The 21713-nt window shown below is 49.7% G+C and overlaps 2 protein-coding genes across 15 annotated transcripts in view; one reads left to right on the forward strand and one right to left on the reverse strand.

The window, feature by feature from the left end:
• The window catches only part of Elmod3 (ELMO domain containing 3), a 34257-nt gene extending 28162 nt beyond the window's left edge, over nt 1-6095 (forward strand). For 6 of the 8 annotated variants that reach the window (XM_074050106.1, XM_074050107.1, XM_074050105.1 and 3 more), the window contains 4 exons: nt 548-624; nt 916-1043; nt 1514-1989; nt 5010-6095. In XM_074050106.1, coding sequence (XP_073906207.1) covers nt 548-624; nt 916-1043; nt 1514-1719 — 411 coding nt within the window. In that variant the 3' untranslated portion in view covers nt 1720-1989; nt 5010-6095. Of the gene's footprint in view, nt 1-547; nt 625-915; nt 1044-1513; nt 2479-5009 lie in introns of those variants that run through there. The other 2 variants (XM_074050102.1, XM_074050101.1) reach the window with 2 other exon arrangements.
• Capg (capping actin protein, gelsolin like) lies at nt 4830-21529 on the reverse strand. 7 transcript variants are annotated; one of them, XM_074050111.1, is made up of 11 exons: nt 21132-21297; nt 20584-20640; nt 11788-11823; nt 11434-11606; nt 11180-11334; nt 10839-11006; nt 9285-9434; nt 8507-8599; nt 7871-8003; nt 5586-5674; nt 4830-5065 (listed from the first exon to the last, which is right to left on the reverse strand). In XM_074050111.1, exons 3-11 carry the CDS (start codon nt 11808-11810, stop codon nt 5000-5002), a joined length of 1050 nt encoding a protein of 349 aa, XP_073906212.1. In that variant the 5' UTR covers nt 11811-11823; nt 20584-20640; nt 21132-21297; the 3' UTR covers nt 4830-4999. The 7 variants fall into 7 exon arrangements, with proteins under 7 accessions (XP_073906212.1, XP_073906214.1, XP_073906210.1 ...); XM_074050113.1 differs by lacking the exons at nt 20584-20640; nt 21132-21297 and adding an exon at nt 21418-21529; XM_074050109.1 differs by lacking the exon at nt 20584-20640 and having other exon boundaries at nt 21132-21296.
• Nucleotides 21530-21713: the final 184 nt, after the last annotated feature.

Genomic DNA, 21713 nt, shown 5'->3' on the forward strand with positions numbered 1-21713 from the left:
GGGGGTTCTCCCTCCGCATCCTCAGGTTCTTGGGCATTTGTGCTATCGTGAGGTGGAATGCAGCAGCAGGTCAAGGCTGCCTTTCTACCTATCTGGCATTTTCTTTGTCTGCTTTTGGATGAGGTGCTCACGAGCAGCCAGATAACTGCAGGCTGGAAGGCGAGCAGAAATTAAGAACCTGTAGAGTCTTAGAACTGAGCCGTATGCCCTGTGTTGAGCCCAGCCCCAGGGGTAATGTGGTCCATAAGCAGCAAGGAGCTGAAGGCCCAGAACAATAAGGGGTGGAGATGTTAAAGAAGGGGGTGGGGGGAGCTAACTCAGGGTCATGGATGCCAGCTGTGGAGCAAATAACCTCAGCCCTAGGAAAGCTACTTAAGGCCACTGAGCCTGAACTTCCTCCTCTGTAAGAGGGGAAGAAGCAAAAGCACTATCACCTACTGCCTCTGCACTGGGATCGCCTGCAGACCACACTAGACTGCCAATGAGAGAAAATACACAAGGCAAGAGCGGGGGTGGCCCCTGACCCACTGCTCGCCACCCATTCCAGCAATTCCCTTTCTGTTTGATGTCGGTGAACATCACTCGGATCGCCATCCAAGCCTTGAGGGAGGAGTGTCTCTCCAGGTAAGTCCCCAGCTACCAGTTTGTTAGAGTTACCCAGCATAGCCGGGCAGTTCACTCCAGCTTCATTCTCCACAACTCTCTCTCACCTGCTGGTGAGAGAGTCCCAGAGCACCTGTCTCCCTGGCCCAACTCTCCTTCCCCACCTGACCCAGATGCAAGGCTGCCTGGGGAAAAGTGAAGCCCTTCTGGATTTGGGCTGGCTCCCCTAGAGCACTGGGAAGGGAGGACAGGAGGGCACCAAGGTGTCAGCCTTCATCTGTGGTTGAGCAGGTCATCTCTCTTGTCCTATAGGGAGTGTAATCGGCAGCAAAGGGTCATCCCAGTGGTGAACAGCTTCTATGCTGCAACTTTCCTCCGCCTCGCACAGATCTGGAGGACACAGCAGAAAACCATCTTAGACTCAGGCTTTGTCCTCAAAGGTATGCTCTTTCTCCTGGGATGGCCAAGACCCCTGAATCCTCTGCCCCAGGGTCAGAGACTCCAGGATGGTTGTTAGACTGTTCTGGGCTGCATTTCACCCTTCTGGCCCCTATCCAGCCTACCCCCTGGAGCCTGCCAATTCTCCTTTCTCTACTACCATTTCCCTCCCTTTCTGGCCTTATACTTCTGATAATTATTTTCTGAATCAAAAACTTGAAGCTGGGATCCAGCAGTTGGATTGAGACTCTTCAGAGTTGAGATCAACCTAAACAAGGTAGAGTTTGGTCCCTGGGCTCTGTCTGGTTGCTCAGCCTCCTCTCTGATGGCTTCTCCATCCTAGGTCACTCTTCCACCTTTGTCTCCATAGGAGAGAGGTTGGAGTGCTCACTAGAGCTTGTGGGCTTCAGGTCCTGACTATGGGCCACCCAAACTCCTTAACCCTTCAGTTTCCCAATCTTCTCTGTTCCAGACTTGGAAGCATTGGCCAAGAAGAGCCCACGGCGACTACTCAAGACCCTGGAGATCTACCTGGCCCGGGTGTCAAAGGGACAGGCCTCCTTGTTGGGGCCACAGAAGTGCTCTGGGCCACAGGGTCCTCACTCAAAGGATCTCACCTTCATAGGTGTGTGTGACCTGCAGCCTCACCCAGCTCACCTCAGCTCAGGGTTGATCTGACCAACCTCAGAGATAGACTTGACAGCAGGACCACAGGGGCTTTCAGAATGTGTGGCAAGCTATGCCCTGAGCACCCTGGCTAGGAAGCACCTAGACCCGGATGGAGAGAACCAAGTATCCTCACCAGCATGGAACATTCTGGATGGCTACACTTGACCTCCTTCCTGTGGACCTACCTCTGAGCAAGGAGTGTCTTGCCTCATTCCCTGCGTGGGTCCAGTCCACAAGGTTGGATTCCAGGAATCTCACTGGGAGCAAATGGATCATGAGGTGGGACATCCCTATCTGAACATTCCCATAACCCCACACAGAAGTAGATTCCCAAGTAGAAGCAGCCAGAAGTCCAACTCCCTAACAGCAGTCAGGCCCAGGTGTCTGATAGAAATTTGATGGGGAAAAATAGCAATGGCTGCAGCCAGCAGGGGGCAGCACAACCTAGAGGAAGCCACTGACTTTGGCTGGGTGGGCCCTTGCCCCCAGCCATCATCAAAATCAGAGTCTTCTGGGCTTCCTGGTCTCACACTTCTCCAACCTTCTTCTCCCTCTCACCTCTTTCCTCCCTCTATTGATTACTATCTAGAAACGGGCTCTCAGCTAGACTAGGCTAGGTATCTCCGTGACTGCTCCATCCTAACCAAGCTGGAGCCGCCTCCTGTGGAGGCTGTGCGCTTCCCTCGAGGATGGGTTTTCTGGCCTGGTTGAAGGAAGGATTCACTTACACACCAGCAGTTTTAGAATAAAGTCATTGTTCTAGTTTAAGAGTCTTCAGTGTTTTTCCAAGACAAGTGTTGCAGGGCCTTCTTGCAGCCCTATTGTCCAGGACTAGGTTGGGGGAAGGGGTTAGTGCTTTGGCCTCCACAGGAGGAAGAAGATGCCTGGCTGAAGTCCAGCTAAGTTCATAGGAGTTCATCCTCACTGTAGCTGCACTTGCAGGCCTGGAGACTCCTTGTGAGCCCTAGCCTGTGGACAAGGTGACCCTGGCTCATTAAGGTTGACTAATGTGGTGTCCATACGAGGTTTTTCCTACGTTTGCTTCTAGGCAAGCCTGGCTCTGTTGCTTCCCCTGAATACCAGACCGGGGCACCAGATCTAGGGCATGGGGGCAGGTGAGAGCCCTCCCTCAAGTGGAGCTATGGAAGACCATTGTCTAGCCCCTGCAGGCTTCTCCAGGCCTGACCCACTGGAGATAGGACCTCTCTCAGAGCTGGGGACAACAGATGTCCACCCAAGTATGGAAGGAATTCCCAGAATACTGTCAGCAGGATGCCTCCAGTGCAGCTGGTTACAAACCCTACATTTTGCCTTGTGTCATGTTTGCTGGATCTCAGCTAATGCTTTGTTCCCACAACTTCCTCCAGCCCCAGTCCTCAGCTGACCAGCAGAGATGGCAGGAAGGACACTGCCCACAATAGGTGCTGGAAGGCAGGCACAGTTGGAAGGCAGCTCAGGCTCCACTTTGTGGTTTTGGGGGTTGTTTATTTTTTAATGTTTCTCCCAATTTTTTTCTTTCTCCTTTTATTGCTTTTAGATTTACTTACATGTATATACATTGTTTATGCCATGTACCCCTCCCTTAACCCCCCTCCCCACCAGGCTCCACTCTGGAACAAGTGTCAGGTTGGATGGTTCCTTCCTGGCTGTCCTTTTGCTTGCTCTGAACCAGTGAGGCTAATTAAGCAGGCTGAGTGCACAGCCCCCAGCACATCAGGGACCAGGCCATCTGGATCCTGGGAGCCTCTGACTGACCAGGGCCCTTGCCCGTAAGAGAGGCAGCAGCCTTTCCTCCAGACCAGAGTGCTTCCAGCTCTAGGCCTCGGGAGAGACCAGATTTTTTTTTTTTTTTTTTTTTGGTGGCACTAGTTTTTGAACTGAAGGCCTTGTGCCTGCTAGGCAGGTGTGCCGCCACTTGAGCCATGCCACCAGCCCATCCAGGAATTTTTTTTTGGAGCGGGGACTGGGGTTTGAACTCAGGGCTTCCGCACTTCTAAATCAGGTGCTCTACTGCTTCCAGTCCATTTTGCGCTAGTTATTTTGGAGACGGAATCTCCTGGACTCTGCCTGTGTTGGCTTCAAACCATGAGTCTCCCTATCTCAGCCTCCCAAGTAGCTAGGATTACAGGTGTGAGCTGTCTGTGCCCAGTGCAGTTCTATCAATGGCCTGGTTTAGGGTGGGGATATGGACCCTCTGAAACTTATGAAAAAAATCTTAATTTTTTTTTTTTTCTTGGGAAAAAGCCTAGGCCTTCCATGGGAGACTTAAAATACTCCATAAATCTAAAACTGTCAGAACTACTGATTTGGGTGTACCCTTTACCATCTCCCCTCTTAAAAACCATCCTAGGCACAAGCTCCTGTGCAGATTGTCAGGCAAAGGCTGGGTCTGTGGAGAGGACAGGAAGGGGAGCTCATTTCTCTCTGCTTCTTGGCACAAAACCAGCAAGATGAACTTGATTGGACTTTTTGGGTTTTGTGGGGGACAGAAGAATCCAGTGTCGGAAGCCACAGTAGCTTTTAGGATGCAGGGTGGCTAGAGTGGTTGCGGTCCTGCTAGGTCTCAGGCAGCCTCTGGTCCAGGCTCACCTGGGCACACACCACACCCTTGTCATGCCCTCTAGAATGGAGCCTCTTTCTGGCTATTCCCTTCTCCCCACTCCTTAACTCTCTGGCCCTGGGCCCATCAGCAAACACAATGTGCCTGTGAGGGACCAGCCAGACTTTTGTGTATGGTGCGCAGTTGTCCTCTTGCTCAGGGAGCATGATCAATGGGCGCTGTCTTGCAGGGGACTGTTAGGGAGTGTGAGGAAATGCTAGCTTGAGTAGAGATGGCATCCTGAGCCATTGCTCAACCTTCTCGTGGCTGGGAATGTGAGACCCAACTGAACCCCAGCCGAAAGCAATCCTGAGACCCGGCAGTATGCCACCTCCCTGTTTGGCTCACAGCAGTATCTGCCAGCCCCCCTGGGACTCATGGCCCTTCTGCCTTGGTCATGCAAAGCCAGTGCTGGTCCCTCATAGACTGTGGGATTGTCATCTATGTCCTACTTGGCCCCAGCATGGGGATGAGCAGGTGAACAGTGAGTCAGCCCAGGGCAGGCAGCCTGGGAAGAGAGCTGGGGAAGGCACTTGTTTTCTTTATTAAACATCTGCAGAGGACACCTCAGCAATGACCAGGTGGCCAGAGGAGGAAAGAACAGGCAGGAGGCATGGGGCCGGTGGGGTCGGGGGTGGGGGGGTGGGGGGCGTGTAGAGCAGAGAAGCATGGACAGAGACATGTTTTCCCTCATTTCCAGTCCTTGAAGAATTGCTTGAAGATGGGACTCTCACGGCCCTGGGGCAGAATCTCCACCTGCAGGATAGCGGGAGAGAAGTATGGCTGACAAGGTTGACATTTCTGTCTCTGCCAGGGAGGAAGATGTGGCACCCCAGGCCTGAGTCCACAGGTAGTTCAGGCCAGAGATGCTCCTCCAAATAAGCCAAGAGACAAGACACAAGGTCACAGGGACACAGGCTGAGCAAACAGACTGCTCCAAGGACTTGGATGTAGAGTTTGGCAGGTGCCAACAATTACAGATGAACTCTGCAGGAGTGACTTGTGGAGCCTCCATGCCGGGGCTAGAAGTGGTGGTAGCAGCCAGGGACTGTCGCCAAGAGGAGAAACAAGCCATCCAAGCTCTCCAGGCTCTTCAGGAGCTGCTCAACATCCTCTTTGAAAACAGGATGTGTTTTTAAATGATGAAGGATTGAAATGGGCCTTCCCACCAAAAGTGTGAGCAGAGGCGCTCCTGCTCCTCTTGTCCAGTCTGAGGGGGTAGGAGGCACAGGAGGGGCCCCAGGGGTAAGGTTTGAGGATGTGGGTGTGTCCTCACCTGAGTGTTTGGGGCATACTGCATGCGGGAGATGAAACCCTCGGCCACTTGGAGGGCCGCCTGCCGTTCCTTCTCATTAGCTTTTCGCCCTGGATCACAGGAAGGAGATTTTTAAAAAAAGAAGGGACCCTCTTTAGACTCTATCTCATTTTTCTTCAGGAAAGTTAAGAGAAGGTCCACAACTTAGCATAAGTGGACTAGGAGTTCCCAAAAATGCCGTTACAAAGTCAGTTGCTTAAGACTTTTTAAACTGACAGCTCCAACCAAACTAAGACAAAACTTCCCTTCTGCCTGGACCTAATCAGTAAACCCCTCTACTCTGACCAGGACTCCAGGAAGATTTCAGAGAGGACAGGTTTTCTCCATAGTACCCCACTGTAAGGCCAGGGACCCTCCTTCTCAGGACCCCTCACCTCTTGTGTCTGCAGTCTTATAGATAACACTATGCTATTAGCAAACCTTTTGTTTGTTTGCTTTCGTAAAATTAAATAAGACAAAGGGTACAATTTCTTCCTGAGGTGAACTGACTCATAATGCCAGCAAGCCAACATTGGCCTAATGGTTGTGCTAACAAAGCACTTAGAAAAATGACTCCATGGAATCCATCCACGCCGGCAGTCCCTCAAGTGCAAATTGTGCTCCAGGTGAAGGCATTTTTCCACTGCTGTGAGCAGTGATTGGCTCCCTATCCAGGCTATGGAATTCCAGTCAACTACAATGGATCTAAAAACACTATGCTGGGTCCTTCCTCTGTGAATTAACCAATTAACCAGCCGCACCCAACCCATCAGGCACTTCTTTCCCTGGCCTTCCATGTTTCCTGTTTCTCCTCTGCTTTCTCTTTCTGTGATGATTCCTTGCTTGGGGGTTACAGACACTTCCCTGGGCCTCTGGAAACCCCTCCATGATTGGCACTGGCTCCAGAAAGTGAGCCCCCTCCACAGGAGAGAAAAGGCAACCCCAGCACAGGGCCTATCTCACTCTAAGAATTAAGATTTCTTGACCTTTAGCTACCCGCCCATAGCACTTGCTGTTCCAGGCCCCCCTATTTTACCCACAGTTTGAAGCCAGCCTGGAAAAACAGTTCACAAGACCCTATCTCAGAAATATGCAACACAAAAAAAGGCTGTCAGAGTGACTCAAGTGGTAGAGCACAGCAAGCGTGAGGTCCCAAGTTTAAACCCCAGTATCACCACAAAATGAAATAAAACAAAACAAAAAAAACCCCACACTGTTTCATCAAAACCCTCAACTGTGTGCCAGTGACCCATGCTTGTAATCCTAGCTACTCATGAGGCAGAGATTAGGAGCATCACAGTTCTAAGCCAGCAGGGGCAAAAAGTTATCGAAGCCCTGTTTTGTAAAATCCCTCCGCAAAAAAAGTCTGGAGAAGTAGCTCAAGGTGTAGGCCCTGAGTTCAAACCCCAGTACCACAAAAACAAAACAAAACAAAAACCCTCAGACAAATACAGTTCTTGCTTTTCAGAAGTTTATAATCTGGTCAGGAAGTTAAGACACAGTCAAGAAAAGACAATCACAGAAAAGTGACCAGGCTCCAAGGTCACAACATTTTCCAATGGTCAAAGCAAACTGGGCAGGATTCTTCTCTTTCTAGCTGATATAATCGCTCCAAAAAACAAGTTCTTCACATTCTCCCCACACTGCATAAAATGACAACTAATTTATCTAAAACTTGTCTCTGTTACACCTAAAACAGAATCTTGGGATCGGGGGTCCCAGAGCCCTGAAGGCCTAGGACTGGCCAGGACAGTGGTCTCAAAGTGGGGCCCCTGGGACCTTACAGGCATCCCTGGGAACTTGTTGGATTCAAGCATGCTCAGGCCCCTCTCCAGACTTGGTGAATCTGACTCTCTCAGGCAGGGCCCAGCAATGTCAGAACAGGCTCTCAGGATTCCAGGCTGGCTGCAGTTTCAGAATCACAGCCCAGACTTTAAACTGGCAAAAACCCTTGTTCCTTCCTATTATTGCTTATATTCTCTCTACAACAAAATTAGAAATAAGGGCAAAATAGTTTCTGCTGGGTATTGAGGGGGTAGGGGGGAGAGGGAGGGGACGGAGTGGGTGGTAAGGGAGGGGGTGGAGGCAGGGGGGAGAAATGACCCAAGCCTTGTATGCACAATGAATTAAAAAAAAAAAAAAAAAAAAGAGACACATTAAAAAAAAAAAAAAACGGTGGAAATGGCAAAGAGGAAACTGTGTGCCAGGCTGAGCCCTGCAGTGGTTAGCCTGCTGAGGTCTGGGTGGTGCAGAGGAGCCACACGTACCCTTCCAGATGTAGATTTTGCCACAGAGCCCATTGTCTAGCACGAAGCAGTCATCAGGTATCAGTAGGTCGGAGGCAAAGGGACTAGAGTCGGCCACCTTGGTCAGGTTCATCTGTCCAGTGGCATCAGAGACCTGGGGAGGAAGGGCCATACTAGCTCTGAACCCCACACACACCAGCCTTCACCTCAACGCAAGGAATGGGTTGCTGCCCAGGCCTGCCTCTCCTGGGAGCCTCAGCCCAGTCCTGAGAAGCTGACAGAGGAGCAAAGTATTTAAAAGCAAACCCGGGGTGCTCCACTCCTGCCCATCGCCTCTGTCACCATCACCTTAGTACAAAGGACCTAATCCCATTTGAGAATGATAGGCTCCAAATTACAAATAAATGTTCAGACTCAAGAAAAGCTCACACTGGCTTCAAACCTTCACCAAGAGGAGGTGGGGAGTGAAGTGGTATTTATCTCCTCGGGGGACCCTGCCATGCACCCACTTCCCACCATCCTCTCCTCCAAGCCCTGCATGAACTTCCTTGGGTCTTGGCCCAACCTTCCCAAAGCCTCCTCCTTCTTCAGCCCCACAGCCCCAGCTGCTCTGTACACCATCCCTGGCTGGTCCCAGGGCAGGTCTGGAGTGCCCACCTTATACAGAGCTGAGGCCTGGGCATTCGACTGGTCAGCTGTGAGGTCTTCTTCCGGGTTGCCCTCCTTCAGAGCAGGCTTGGGACCCAGAACCTACAGGTGCCAGAGCAGACCAGGTTTAGTGGAATTCTCACCCTAAAACTTTCCAAACCAAACTATCACATGCAGATTAGATTTCTTTTTCTTTCTTTTCTTTTTTTTTTTTGGCAGTACTGGGGCTTGGACTCGGCCTCATGTTTACAAGGCTTGCTAGGCAGATGCTCTACCACTTGAGCCACTCCACCAGTCCTTTTTTCTTTTTTTTTTTTTCTGACTAGATTTCTAATCTAAGAAATTAGATTTCTTTTCAACAATATTCATTGTTACATGAATCAATTATAGAACACAGACCCAAACACTGACTGATTTTTTCTCCAACTGCTACTGGATTACCATTCAAACTCTAAAACTGACCCACACTTTTTCAACGTGCTCTTGTGGGGCACACTGTGTCCTGCACTAGGGCACCCAGCCATAGTGAGCAAGGACTGGGTCCAGCCCACCCACAGTCAGGCTGCTTGTCCCAAGGCTATATCCATCCAGAGGGGCCCCTTATGCTCCATCACACAAAGATACCCTGTGAGCAAGTCACAACACTGAGTAGTGCCCCAGGCAGCTCCTGTCATCCTCCACAGGCCACACTCATCCCCACTCCATTCTATCCCTTCCAGCTTATCACTGCCTCTCTTGGCAACTTCCAAGCAGAGGCTCCCAGCTGCTCACCCCAATGTCCCCTAACCTGGATCATCTCCGCAGGCTCCTCCCCATCAGTGATGATCTCCACTTGGGCTTTGCCCTGCCGCTCACTGTCCCGGATGGCCAGGGCCAGGTCTCTCGCCTTGTTGCGCTCCAGGATGTTGGATTTTCCGCCACACCAGGCAAAGATGTTCTGCAGGGAAGCAGGGAAGCAAGGAGCCTGGTCACGGACAGCTGTCTTTGTCCTGCCCCAGCTCAGAGGAAGGGCCCCACTCTCCCCTTGCTTTAGGGCAGGGATGTGTTATTTTGCTTTGTTCCCTATTATATGCCCACTGTTAAAATAGAGCTGGCACATTTTTAGGCACAAAGTACGTTTTGAGTGAATGAGTGAGTGAGTGAGTGAGCAAGTGAACAAAGGCATGAATGAATGGGTGAATGGGTGAATGCTATTCTTGAAATCAGTATCTCCTAAACTGGTAACAATTGGCAAGGTCTATTCCCTGTCTCCTTGCCTCATCTCACCACTTCTAGTCCTCACTACATCTTCTGGACTGATCTTCCTTCTCAAATCTGCAGCCAGACTCCAGCCTGCCATTCAATGCACCGGGACTCACCATTTTCAGCCATTTCACTACCACTGCTCCTGTTCCCGCCCTGGATTTCACTCTCACTACACTCTTCCCTGCTGTCCACATGCATGTCTGCATCCTGCCCCACCTTGGTGCCATGGGTCACCTGGAGGTGAGGTGAGGGTGCCTTCCCTTACCTGAAATGGTACTAGTCCCATAAAGGTCTAGTCACATGGCACCTCCCTGGGACAACTAACTATGATTCAGGCTAAAAGGCCCCTTCCTGTCTTGGGCAACCCCAGTCTATGGCTGCTGCCCCACTTCATGTCCCGCCATGAGTTACAGCAAGTGACCTCTCCATGGTGAGCTTTTATGGTCCCCATGCTGGCTCAGAGGAGCATTACAGATTCACTGAATGAGCTAAGTGAATAAATTAACCAATGATCTGGCAGGAGCTAACTCAGAGCTATGAAGGTTTCTAAGAGAACAGGAAGTAAGCTCCAGAGTCTTAGAAGTAATGGCTAGGTATCCGAGAGAGGCTGGTTCTGTCCTCACAAATACAGTCAGCCTCTGTATTTATTAGACCAGATTCAACCAACTGAGAATCAAAAATATCCAGAAAAAAAATGGCATATGTACTGAACACATACAGACTTTTTTCTTGTCATTACTCCCTAAACAATACAGTATAACAACTATTTACACAGCATTTACATCATAGAAGGTATTATAGGTCATCTGGAGATGATTAAAGTATATGGGAGGAAGGACATAGGTTATGTGCAAATGCTATACCATTTCACATAAGAGACCTGAGGATTGTGGATTCTGGTGATGGGGGTAGGGAGGCTGTAAATGATCCGTTGCTGATGCTAAGGGCTGACTTGTATAGAGATGTCTTCTCGTGGCTGGACGGTCAACCTTGGAATGGGCATACAGCTTCTCAGTCCCCGCCCCCTTCTTTCCCAGCCTCCTGGCCCTGACCCCTAAAAGTATGGTGCCAGCTTCAGTCTGGGCCACCTACCCACCTGGCCAAGGTCTAGGATGAAGCAGTCCCCGGTGTTGAAGCTGTCCCAGCTTAGCGCTTGCTCAGTGGCACGGATGTTCTTCTTCCCCTTCACCTGGTAGAGTTTCCTGATAGCAGCTGGGGCGGCCCCTGAGGCAGTCTTGTGAAATGCTGACTCCACACCGCCTTCCTGCAGCCCAGAAGACCCGTCTGAGCGGGCTGATGGGAGACCCAGAGCCCTCTGCAACCCGTCCCATTGGCAGACCCAGCCCCAAGTGTGCCCAGGGCCTACTGCAGGATACGAAGGAGCCACACAGGGGGTTGGCTCTGAGAGTAACGCACAGGGGTGGGGGAGGCCCTCACCTGGTACTTGAGGCCACGTGGGAAGTAGCTCATGAAGAGGTCAGACTCATTGCCCTGCACCTCACGGTGTTGCACAGGCCGCTCCCCAAGCAGAGTATTGAGATGCACAGCCAGCACAGCACAGGCCCCCTGCTCATCCCGGGATGACTGCTGGCCTATGAACAGGTGGGAGGTGGCAGAGCAAAGCCCTTGAGGCCCATGTCAGCCTCCAGCCCTGCCCAGGCCAGACCTCCCATCCACCCCAACCCCTTTACCTATCCATAGATGCAGATGAGAAAGCTCTTCTGGACCATTGTGCAGCACTAGGTAGGAGTCCCCCGAGAAGAAGATACCCTGGTTTTCGCGTGCTACAGGCACCGGCTTCAGCTTCTCCACCCGCCATATGTGCAGACCAGGATCTTGTACTGAGGTTGGGAATGGGGAGCGGCTGGGGAAGGGATGGTGGTGATGGGTTAATCGTGGCCAAGACCTATGAAGAGTGGGCTCAAGCACAGAGACCTGAGCAGGCCTGGAGACTGAGGTTGGGGGATGAGAGCAATGAGGAGGGAGGGGCAACCCTTGGAAATGAAGATGGGAAGGAGGTCACAGGGATGGGGCACATGACCTACCTCTGGGGGATGGGTGTGTACATGCTGTTTTCAGATCTAGAAAGAGAGAAGCCATTATTATTACGGAGGTCATAACAGCCATCTCTCACATTGGTCTGGGGATGCCCTTCCAGGTAGCCAAGTACTGTCTTATTCATCAACTCCTTCATCTCTGGGAGCCCAGAAGGAGACTGTCCTTGGTTCCATTATACAGGCAAAGAAAATGAGACACAGCTCTAAGTCCAAGATCACACAGCTAGTGAGTGGCTTGTAGAAACCGGATCTCTCTGACTCCTAGGTCAGTGTCTTCTCCTTGTCATGACCTCTCAGCCACACCTGTCATCCACCCTCAACCTGGGTATTGCACAAGGTTGGGGTGTAGCTCTCTAAGGAATAACTGCTTATATTAGAAAAGTTCAAAATCAATGACTTAAACTGCCACCATAAAAAAAGAAAATAGAAGCCAGGCACCAGTGGCTCACACCTGTAATCCTAGCTACTTAGGAGCTGAGATCTGGAGGATCCTGATTCAAGGTCAGCCCAGGCAAATAGTTTATGAGACCCCATCCAAAATTACCAGAGCAAAATGGACTGCAGAAGTGGCTCAAGTGATAGAGTACTTGTTTTGCAAGTGTGAAGCCCTGAGTTCAAACTCCAGTACTGCAGGGAAAGCAAAAAAAAGTTCCCTTATCTGACTAAGAGGAATTTCTTCAGTAGGAATGCAATTCTCAAGAACCCCCTTCCTGGCATCTCATTAATCACTAATCAGACAGTGCTAGCTTAGAAGAAAAGGTTTGACACTTTTTCCAGTCTATTCTTCTGAGGTCTTTACACAAGAGGCTTTATTTACATTTAGTCAGCCTTGTTGCCATGTGTTTCCTCCCCTCAGCCTCACCAGCTATTAAAATTTCAGCTGGGGGTTAGGGATATAGTTCAGTGGTAGAATACCCATCTGATCTTGGGTTTGCCTCTCACCACCATAAAAAAAAAAAAAGAAATTCAAATTCAACCATCTAAGGCTGGCAGAGTGGTTCAACTGGTAGAGCCTAGCAAGCGTGAGGCCCTAAGTTCAAACCCCAGTACCACATTCAACCATCTAGCCTGCTCCCATGCACTTGCTAGTAATAAATGAGTATGCCTTTCCTCCTGCCAATCTGTCTATTGTCAATTTATTTTATAGACCCAAATATCAAACCTTCAATAGGGCATTTCCATTACCCCTCCACATGAATAATTCTAATATCTATTTGTAAGGATTAGCTCAGGGTGGGTCTTTTCTGTCGAAAGATTTGATTAGTAATAACTGCCTCAGTAACTCGCTTCCCATATACTTGCTTCATGGACTCTGCTTAACCTGATGAAGCTTTCTAGTATGAGCAAAGGATTATTATCCTCAGCATCCTCAAAATTCTACTAGATGCCCTGCTTCCAGAGCTGATAACCTAAAACAGTTATTGCTTCCCTGAACTTTTAAACTTCTTTGTCTTCAAAGCCCCCTCCCCACCTGTCCCCTTTCCAATTAGCCAACGGAGTAGACTGTGAACCCAAAGCCTACCCAATCCAGGGGAGGGGCAGCATTGTGTTAGAGATAAAACCCAAGTGGTCTTCCTGCTCAGTGTGCTTGCTTCCCAGACTCTGTCAGTGCACACCCTTCTGCAGAAGTAAATTTTGCTTTGCCTATTGATTTCTGAGTTGTGTTGTCTCTCTCATGACACCCCAATACCTTAAAGATATTTCTAATATATTAAAGAAATTTGGAGCCTGGCACTGGTGGCTCACTCCTATAATCCTAGCTACTCATGAGGCAGAGATCAGGAGGATCATAGTTTGAAGCCAGCCCCTGGTAAATAGTTCAAAAGACCCTATCTTGAAAAATACCCAACACAAAAAAAGGCTAGTGAAGTGGCTCAGGAGGTAAAGCATCTGCCTAGCAAGCATGAGGCCCTGAGTTCAAACCCCAGTGCTGCCAAAAAGAGAGAGAGAGAGAGAAAGAGAAAGAAATTTGGAGTTGAGGGGTGTGACTCTGGCAGAACACTTGTCTAGTATGCATGAGGTCTTGGGTTCAGCTTTAACACTGAAAAAAAGATTGTTTGAGTTCATAGTAAAAAAAACTTTCCCCTCAAAAAAAAAAAAATCTTAGCCCACATGGCCTCATTGTTAAACTCAATGAGAAATTATTTTTACCAGAAATTTAAGGAAGACATAATACTAATTCCATACAAATTCTTTCAGAATATAGAAGAGGAAAGAATACTTCCCAATTCATCCTATGCTGCCAGCATTGTCCTGATGACAAAACCAGATAAATGTACTATATGCAAAGAAAATTACAGATCAAATATCTCTTATGAACATAGACACAAATAAAATTTAGTGAAATTCTAGCAAATAGAATTCAATCATATATAAAAAATGATAAGCATGATGACTTAAAGAGGTTTATGCTGGGAATGCAAAGTTGGTTTAACATCTGAAACTCAACCAATGTAATCTAGCCTATAAGCAAGCATACATGTGTGAAGCATACATATATGTATGTGTGTGTGTATATATATACACATACATATATGTAATTTCAATAGATGCAAGAAAAAAACTTTTAGCAAAATTCTACAACCATTTCTGATTCTTTGAAAAAAAAAACAAAACAAAGCTAGCGGTGGTGGCACACATATGTAATCCCAGCACTCAGGAGGCTGAGGCAGGAAGATTATGAGTTTGAGGCTAGCCTGGCTACAGAGCTCCATGCCAGCCTGGACAAGACGCTGTCATGGGAAAAAAATTTCTTAGCAAACTAAGAATGGGAGAGACTTCCTTAACCAGTAAATGGCATCTACTAAAACTAAAATAAAATTTTTAAAAAACTTTCAGCAAATATTCTACTTAATGGCTGTTCCAGTCCCAATCTCCCTCTCTAGGGAATTTCTCTCATTCCCAGGCATCAGCTATCACTTCGGTGTGTGCCACTCTTCTCCAATGCCAATATGATGAAAGTCGTCTTTATCTGAAGGTTAGTGGGGCAGAACATAGTGGGGTGAAGGAAAATTAAAGTCAAGCATTTAAAAACAAAATTGGCTTGTGGAGTGGCTCAGATGGTAGAGTGCTTGCCTAGCAAGCGTGAGGCCCTGAGTTCAAACCCCAGTGCCACCAAAAAAAAAAAAGTACAGCCAGGCACCTGTGGCTCACGCCTGTAATTCTAACTACTCAGGAAGCAGAGATTAGGAGGATCGCGGTTCAAAACCAGCACAGGCAAATAGTTTGCAAGACCCTATCTCCAAAAAAACCATCACAAAAAAGGGCTGGTGGAGTGGCTCAAAGTGTAGGCCCTGAGTTCAAATCCCAGTACTACAAACACACATACACCATCTTTTTAAAAAATCAGAAAATGAAGACACTACAGCGTCACTCACTGTCTTGCCTAAGTTCCCATTGCTAGCTGGTTTCTTTTGCCGGGTTTAAAATGCAGGAGTCACTAAACACAAGATCGGAAAGTTTGGTATAAATACCTCTGAGTTTTTATGAGGGGCCCCCCTCTCCCGTGGTGCAGTTAGGGTCTGGGGAAACTGAGGGCATGGTTGGAGACTGAGACTGCAGAAAGGGAGAAGAGACTGTCTAGAGGGTGGCTGGGAGAGTGGTGTTGAGTCTGAGTAAGGAAAAAGGAGGGGGAGGCATAGCGATGGTAACGGATGTGGAAGGCCACGTAAATTACCACTTGCCTTTTCTACTACCAACCTACAAGATAGTGGAGGGTGGTTTTTGGCATCACACTTCCCTGAGGCTGGGAGGCAGTGAGAGAGAGTTTGGGAGGGAATTAAGGCTTCTCCAGCCCACACAGGGTCACGTGGTAATACCCACATCCCCTGTGCAGGCAGCCCAGCCTGGGACTCAGGTGGGAAGTGGTGACGTGGCTACTCCAAACCCCAGCTAGCCCAAGCCAGTGGGGAGAGCTAAGGAACGAGAGATGGAGTGAGTCAACTGTCAGCTTTGCTATTTTTCTTTCTGTATTATTGAAATGAGAAATCAGCAGGCTCAAAATCAGACCACTCCCTTGCTCTCCCCCAGCCACTGCAGGGTTCTGATGAAAGGGGTTTGGCAGCTCCTTCATAGTTCTGGCTGCCTGTTAGAATTACCTTCAAATGTAGGTGTTGACAAGATCCTTTGGCCAAACTGCTTTTGAGCCTTCTTTTAGGTCCATCTGTGCACTTCCTTGTAAAATCCAGTTTTAGCCAAAGAGTCAGGATAGTCAGAAGTCCCCACCCTCCACTTTCAGTCTTCCTCGATTCTGATCAGCTTTCTTGTCCTCCACCATCCCCCAGGTGATGGCTGATCATCCTGGCTAGCCTTCAGCAAGAATCCTGTTAGGTCGGTTTGGACAGAACCTCCCTTACATGTGGGCGTGTTTCCTTTCAGTAATTTTCCATTCCGTGACCCTCATCCTGCTCCTCTTGCTATAAATTCCCCACATGGCCATGTTGTATTCAGGGCTAAGCCCAGTCTCCTTTCTCAATGCAAGACCCTGATGCTGAGGTCTCTACACCTATGGCGATGGTCCCTATAGTCTTCTTTACTGTGCTTTATCAAGTATCACTGGTAACACTGCCCACACCCCAGGCCTGGAGAGTTGACTTCCACAGGTCTGGAGTGGGGCTGAGTATATATCTGAAGGGATCACGATACTGCCAGTGGATTCTGTCAGAATAACCATTGAATCCTTGGCACGTTGGAAATCATCCACAGGGCTTTTAAACCTCTCGATGCTAAAAAATCAGCCTGGGCACCAGTGTTTGAGAAGTTTCAGAACAGTACTGAAGCTCCTGCTGCCCCACCAGATCCCTGCATTCCCACCCTGTTCCAGGCTCTCCTGATGAAGGGTCCAGCCTGACATCTGGCCTCTCATTCTAGCCTCCTCATCCCAGTTCTTTCGCCCAAGCCCACACCTTCAGCCTCACTCCATCAAAGTTCCACCATCCCTGTAGGCCCACACCAAGCTCCTGCTGCCCAAGGAATCTTGCAGACCATCCTGTAACCTAAGCCTCCTGTGGGAGTTCTTTCAGTGCTCTCAGCTGGGAGCATGCACTTCAGCCCAGACTTGTAGGCTGACTGCTTGATGTCTAAACCAGAACAGGGACACCTGATGCCCCTGTGCACTCCTCAGGCAGCCTACACAGAGGTTATTCAGTTTCATTCAAAGTCTGTGCTCCAGGCTCCACACTGAGCAAGCCTAGGGGGAGGGGATGCACAGAGATAAGAAACAGCTTATGCCTCATGACCTCGCTGGAGGGTGCAGTGAAGTGGGGAGCGTTCACACCCAATGAACCTGCAAACTCTCCCCAGGAGAGGAAGGTCAGAGAATCACAGATGTCAGCATTAGAAAGAAACAGTGTTGATCTAGTCCTGATTCAGATCTGCTTCCCAACACACATACAGCACAGAATCTCTTCTAGAGCACCACACTGCTCACCATCCTCTTCTTTCTTTTTGAACTCAGGGTCTCACGCTTGCTAGGCAGGTCCATCCTCTTCTTGAATGCTTCTGGTGATAGGAAACTCACCAACTTCACAAGGCAGCCTCTTCTATATTCTCTCTCCTTCTCCCTTTCTCTCCCTCCCCCTCTTCCCTCCTTCTCTATTTTTTTTTTTTTTTGCAGTATTCGGAATCAAACCTAGTACCTTGTCAATGATAGGTTAGTGCTCTACCACTGAGCAACATCGAAGCCCCCTTCTAGATCTCCACTTCTGTTGAAGATGTTACCTTTTCCCCCTCGGCCAATAGTGTGGAGAGTTAGGCACCCGCTGTCACCCCTAGACTATAAGGGCCTTTGGAGCAGGAGCTGGATTTTGTATCTCTGCATCTAGCTGAACCTCTCACTGCCTGATATCCTGTGGGTGCTCAAAGGCTGAGTTTGACTAACTGGACTTTCTGGGCTCCAATGATTAGAGCAGATGGAATGAATCTAAGGCACAGGCCATGATTTCAGCAGGCTGGCATGGCCTGGAACAGCCTCAAGGCAGAAAGCAGATTGATGGGTCCCATCAGACTGCTGTGGGGCTGAAGAAGGATGTGTACCCTGCTGGCTGTCCTGGCCCTGATTCCGTTTGTCTCTGAGGACATAGTAGGGGTCTGGTGACGGAGTCACTTGTTATGCACACCTTTAAGGAAATGCTTAACAGCTGGCAGTGACCCAATCCTGTGACAGTGACCCAATCTTGCAAGGTACCAGTTGTATCTTTGCCTTCCTCAAGCCCTGACTCCACTGACCTCCCCCATAAGTCCCTTCATATTGCAATCCCTGTCTGCCCCTCAGTGAGACATAAAACAGTACCCATCCTTCTCCTGAAGTGTCCACACTAGAAACCACCAGGTCCTCCCAGCCTATGTTCCTCAGGAGGCATCCAGAGGCGCCTCTGGGCACTCCAGGCCAGTGTTCCTTCTCCCAACAACAAGGAGACCTCCTACTCTACCTCAGGTACACCTCCACCTCCCCCCTTCCCTGTCCTAGACAGACCTTCTGCTGAGGGCTAGTTGAATGTGCTTCCTGTGTTTGAATTTGGATGTCTAGGCCTGCCTCCTCCTCTTCCCAAACCCCTCGAGTCCAGTTGGCTAGTCCCGCCATAGTGCTGTTTTGGGGACTAGAACTACCAAATCTGAATTCACTGCCAGGCTGGCTGAGGGCCTTCAGTGTCTGTCAGAATGAATTCCAGCCCACAAGTCTCTCCACCTGTAGCTATAGCATAAGCCACTTGGAGCCCACTCAACCTCCTGGGCAGCTGCAGGACAGGAGTCAAGTAAGGCACCTAAGGCCTGGCAGAAGGCTGCCCAGCAGTAGACTGGGGGCACTCTTTCTGGCTCAGTTTCTAAGACCCTGACACAAGGCCTAACCTGTCTCCCCAAGAGAATCCTTGCCACCCCCTTCCAAGGGCCACCTCCTATTTTCACCTCTGACAGTCCTCCTACTTCTGCTTCTTTGGCTCTTCTTCCCATCCTGCCCCACCCCAGCTCCTTACTTCCCTCTTTCTTCTGGGCTGCCCCACCCACCTGCCCCACCCATGGCGAGGCACAGGGCTGGGAGACCAGCCTTGACATAGAAGAGCAGGCTTGGGGCTCCATGGGGTTCTGCCAGCCCCACTCTTCACAAATGCCCACAGGGAGGTTAGAGGTCGGCCCCAGCCTCAGCCCAGTGGTATCAGGCAGGGCAGACCCTGGACAGCATCGCTGAGTCTGGAATTTACAAGAAAAGCCCTGTTTCCCACTCACCAGATCCGGCAGAAGACGTCTGCACAGCTCCTGTTGCTGCTGGGTTAGTCACATTTCCTGGGTGGGGTCACTGGCTCTGCATCACTTTTTCCTCCTCCCCCTGACTTCTCTTTCTCCTTGCCATGAATGAATCTTTTTTTTAAAATCTTAGTTCTGAGGGAGTGGCTAAGGCCCTGACACATTCTTAGCATTTCCTGTCAGCTCCTCATTCACCACATGCCCGCTGTCACACAGTCTGGGCACTGGGCACGCTGAGGAACGGCAATAGAAATAGCATGGTTCCGGCTGGACCAGGGCAACCATCCCTCCTACATCATGGTCACAGCCAGTCTGGTCCAACTTGCTGGCTCTGCAGAGGTAACGGGCCCTGGAAGCACAGGTGACTGCCCATAGTCGCACAGGCAGCAGAAGGCCAGAAAGCCAGGGTTTTTTTTTTTTTTTTTTGGTGTCACTGGAGCTTGAACTCAGGGCCTGGAGCTTGCTTGGCAGGTACTCTATCACTTAAGCCCCCTCCCCCCCCATTCCCTTCTGAAACCATGGGGAAGGAAGAGCAGAATCTGAGTAAAGCTCCAGGAGAAAGTGAGCATTTAGTTATGTAGTCATACACAAATGGCTCGCTGCCAGGATGGCCTGTCCTAGAAAAGTGTCAGTCAACATCTAGTTCCAGACAGGGCTCTGTGTTAGGATTGAGACTCCAGCCCTAGCAGTGGTGGATGAAAAATCTTGAGCAAGCCTTCCCAATTAGTCAACCTTGAAACCAAGGTTATTTGACTGAGGGGGAAGCCAGAAGAAAACAGACTACAGGATGGATGTGTTTTTGTTTGGTTGAGTTATTTTGAGATAGGGTCTTGCTACGAAGCCCAGACTGGCCTCAAACTTGAGCTCCTCCTGCCTTTGCCTGCTAAACGCTGGGATTACAAGCTTGTCAAAAATTCTTCCCAAGGTGTGGCTCATATGGTAGAGCGCCTACTTTGCAAGCACAAAGCCCTGAGTTCATACCCCAATCTCACCAAAAAACAAAAAAAGCACCCCAGAAAACAAAAGTTTTCCTCAAAGAACACAGCCTGTGGCTAGCATACAAGTGTCTCCATAGTCAACTGAGAGCAACCTTTTTTTCTTTTCTTTTCTTTTCTTTTGGCTTGAACTCACAGCCTTGTGTCTGCTAAGCAAGGTCACTTAAAGAACCATGCCCCAGTCCTCTCTGCTTTTAGTTTGTTTTTCAGATAGGGTCTGTGTTTTTGCCTGATGGCCTGGAACCACAATCCTCTTACCTCCACCTCCAAAGTAGCTGGGATTATAGATGTAATCTCTAATTACCACCACACTGCCCCTGCCCACCCTCTCCCAACCAGGGTCTGGCTACATTTGCCCAGGTTGACATTTAACTATCTATCCTCTCTCCTCAGCCTTGGTATTACAGGCATGGACCACCATGCCCAGCTCCAACTGACAGTCTTAAAAACAGGGTAATCTCTGTTGAAATCCCAGCAAGAACCACGAGAACTATAGGCTATCCAGATAAGTTGGTAGCAAGTTTAAGAGTTGCACAGCTTGGGTATTTACCAACTGTGCTTCCTCAGGCCAGGGACTCAACTTCCTGGGGGCCTCCTTGTGGCCAGTCTGTAAAATGAGCATACAGATAAATGAGATCCTATGATTAATGAGTAAACACTAGATGCTCAATAAGTGTACATTTCTTTCTCCTCTCTTTAGTTTGATCTTAGCAATGAGAGTTTACTAAGGACAGCTCCTGGGGTAGCAATCCCTGCTCAGTGGACAGCTGCAAGGGGCAGAAAGTTAAAGTGCAATTCACCCCTCTTCTCCTACCCTCTCCATCCTGAGTCCTCCCAGGTTGCTAATTCTGGTCACATCAGTGCAGAACCTGGGTGACTCTTAGGTTGCCGACCCTGTGCACCCACCCAGGAGACAAAGATGAATGAGAATCACTGTTCCCTACACTCGAGTCTTTCCAAAGGAGGCCTTGTCACCAGAAGAAGAAAACAAAAAGAGGGAAAGGTTGACAAAGGAACAGTCAGAAGAGAAGGCAGGGCAGGCAGCCTACAGGTCCCCCGCGGCTGGGAGCTCAAACAATGCACATATTAACAAAGTACCTGGAAACAGGACTCTAGAACTTGGTTTTTCTTTTTGTAAGACTCACGGACTCCCTAGCCCTTCGGTCCCCCAAAGCAGGCCTGCTTGGAGCTTGTCCCAAAAGGAGTAAGAAAGACCTTCTTGAGCCGGCCCCGCCCTCTCCCGGAATCCGGGGAAGGTGCGTCCCCGATTGCTGCCTCGGGGAGGGAGAAGGAGGGAGCAGGCGTCCGGGGACCCGCTAAGCCCCCAACCTTAGGGGCCCGGGCGGCCGTGACCACACCGCGGTGACCATAGCGCGCTACTTGCCTGACCGCGCCGTGCTCTGCTCTGGCGGGAGGTGAGCGGCCCGGACGGCGGCCGTGAGTCAGAGGGAGGGGCCGGCCTCCGGGATCTACCCTCGGGGCAATTCTGAGACCAAAAGAGACCTAGCATTGGGGACACAAAGGGGAGAGGGGAGCTAAGGACAACATGCTATGCGAAAACTTAGGGCAGGATTGCAGCGTCCACTCCCCATCCAGTCCAGAGGTCCTTTGCCTCAGTCGTGCTGCCATCAGCTACTGGACCTGGAGCACTGACCTCGCGTTTGGTGCTTTGAATGTGAT

The sequence above is a fragment of the Castor canadensis genome, chromosome 12 (genome assembly GCF_047511655.1).
Source record: "Castor canadensis chromosome 12, mCasCan1.hap1v2, whole genome shotgun sequence".
NCBI classification, from domain to species: Eukaryota; Metazoa; Chordata; class Mammalia; order Rodentia; family Castoridae; genus Castor; species Castor canadensis.

What these genes read in the sequence shown, in the direction of transcription:
- Capg (XM_074050113.1), bottom strand. Translation starts at nt 11,810, where the DNA reads ATGTACACACCCATCCCCCAGAG. An exon ending in TCATCCTAGACCTTGGCCAG is followed by an intron (nt 9,435 to 10,838) that starts GTGGGTAGGTGG and finishes GCTTCCCTGCAG; the next exon opens with AACATCTTTGCCTGGTGTGG. An exon ending in AGGCCTCAGCTCTGTATAAG is followed by an intron (nt 8,004 to 8,506) that starts GTGGGCACTCCA and finishes CTTCCTCCCCAG; the next exon opens with GTCTCTGATGCCACTGGACA.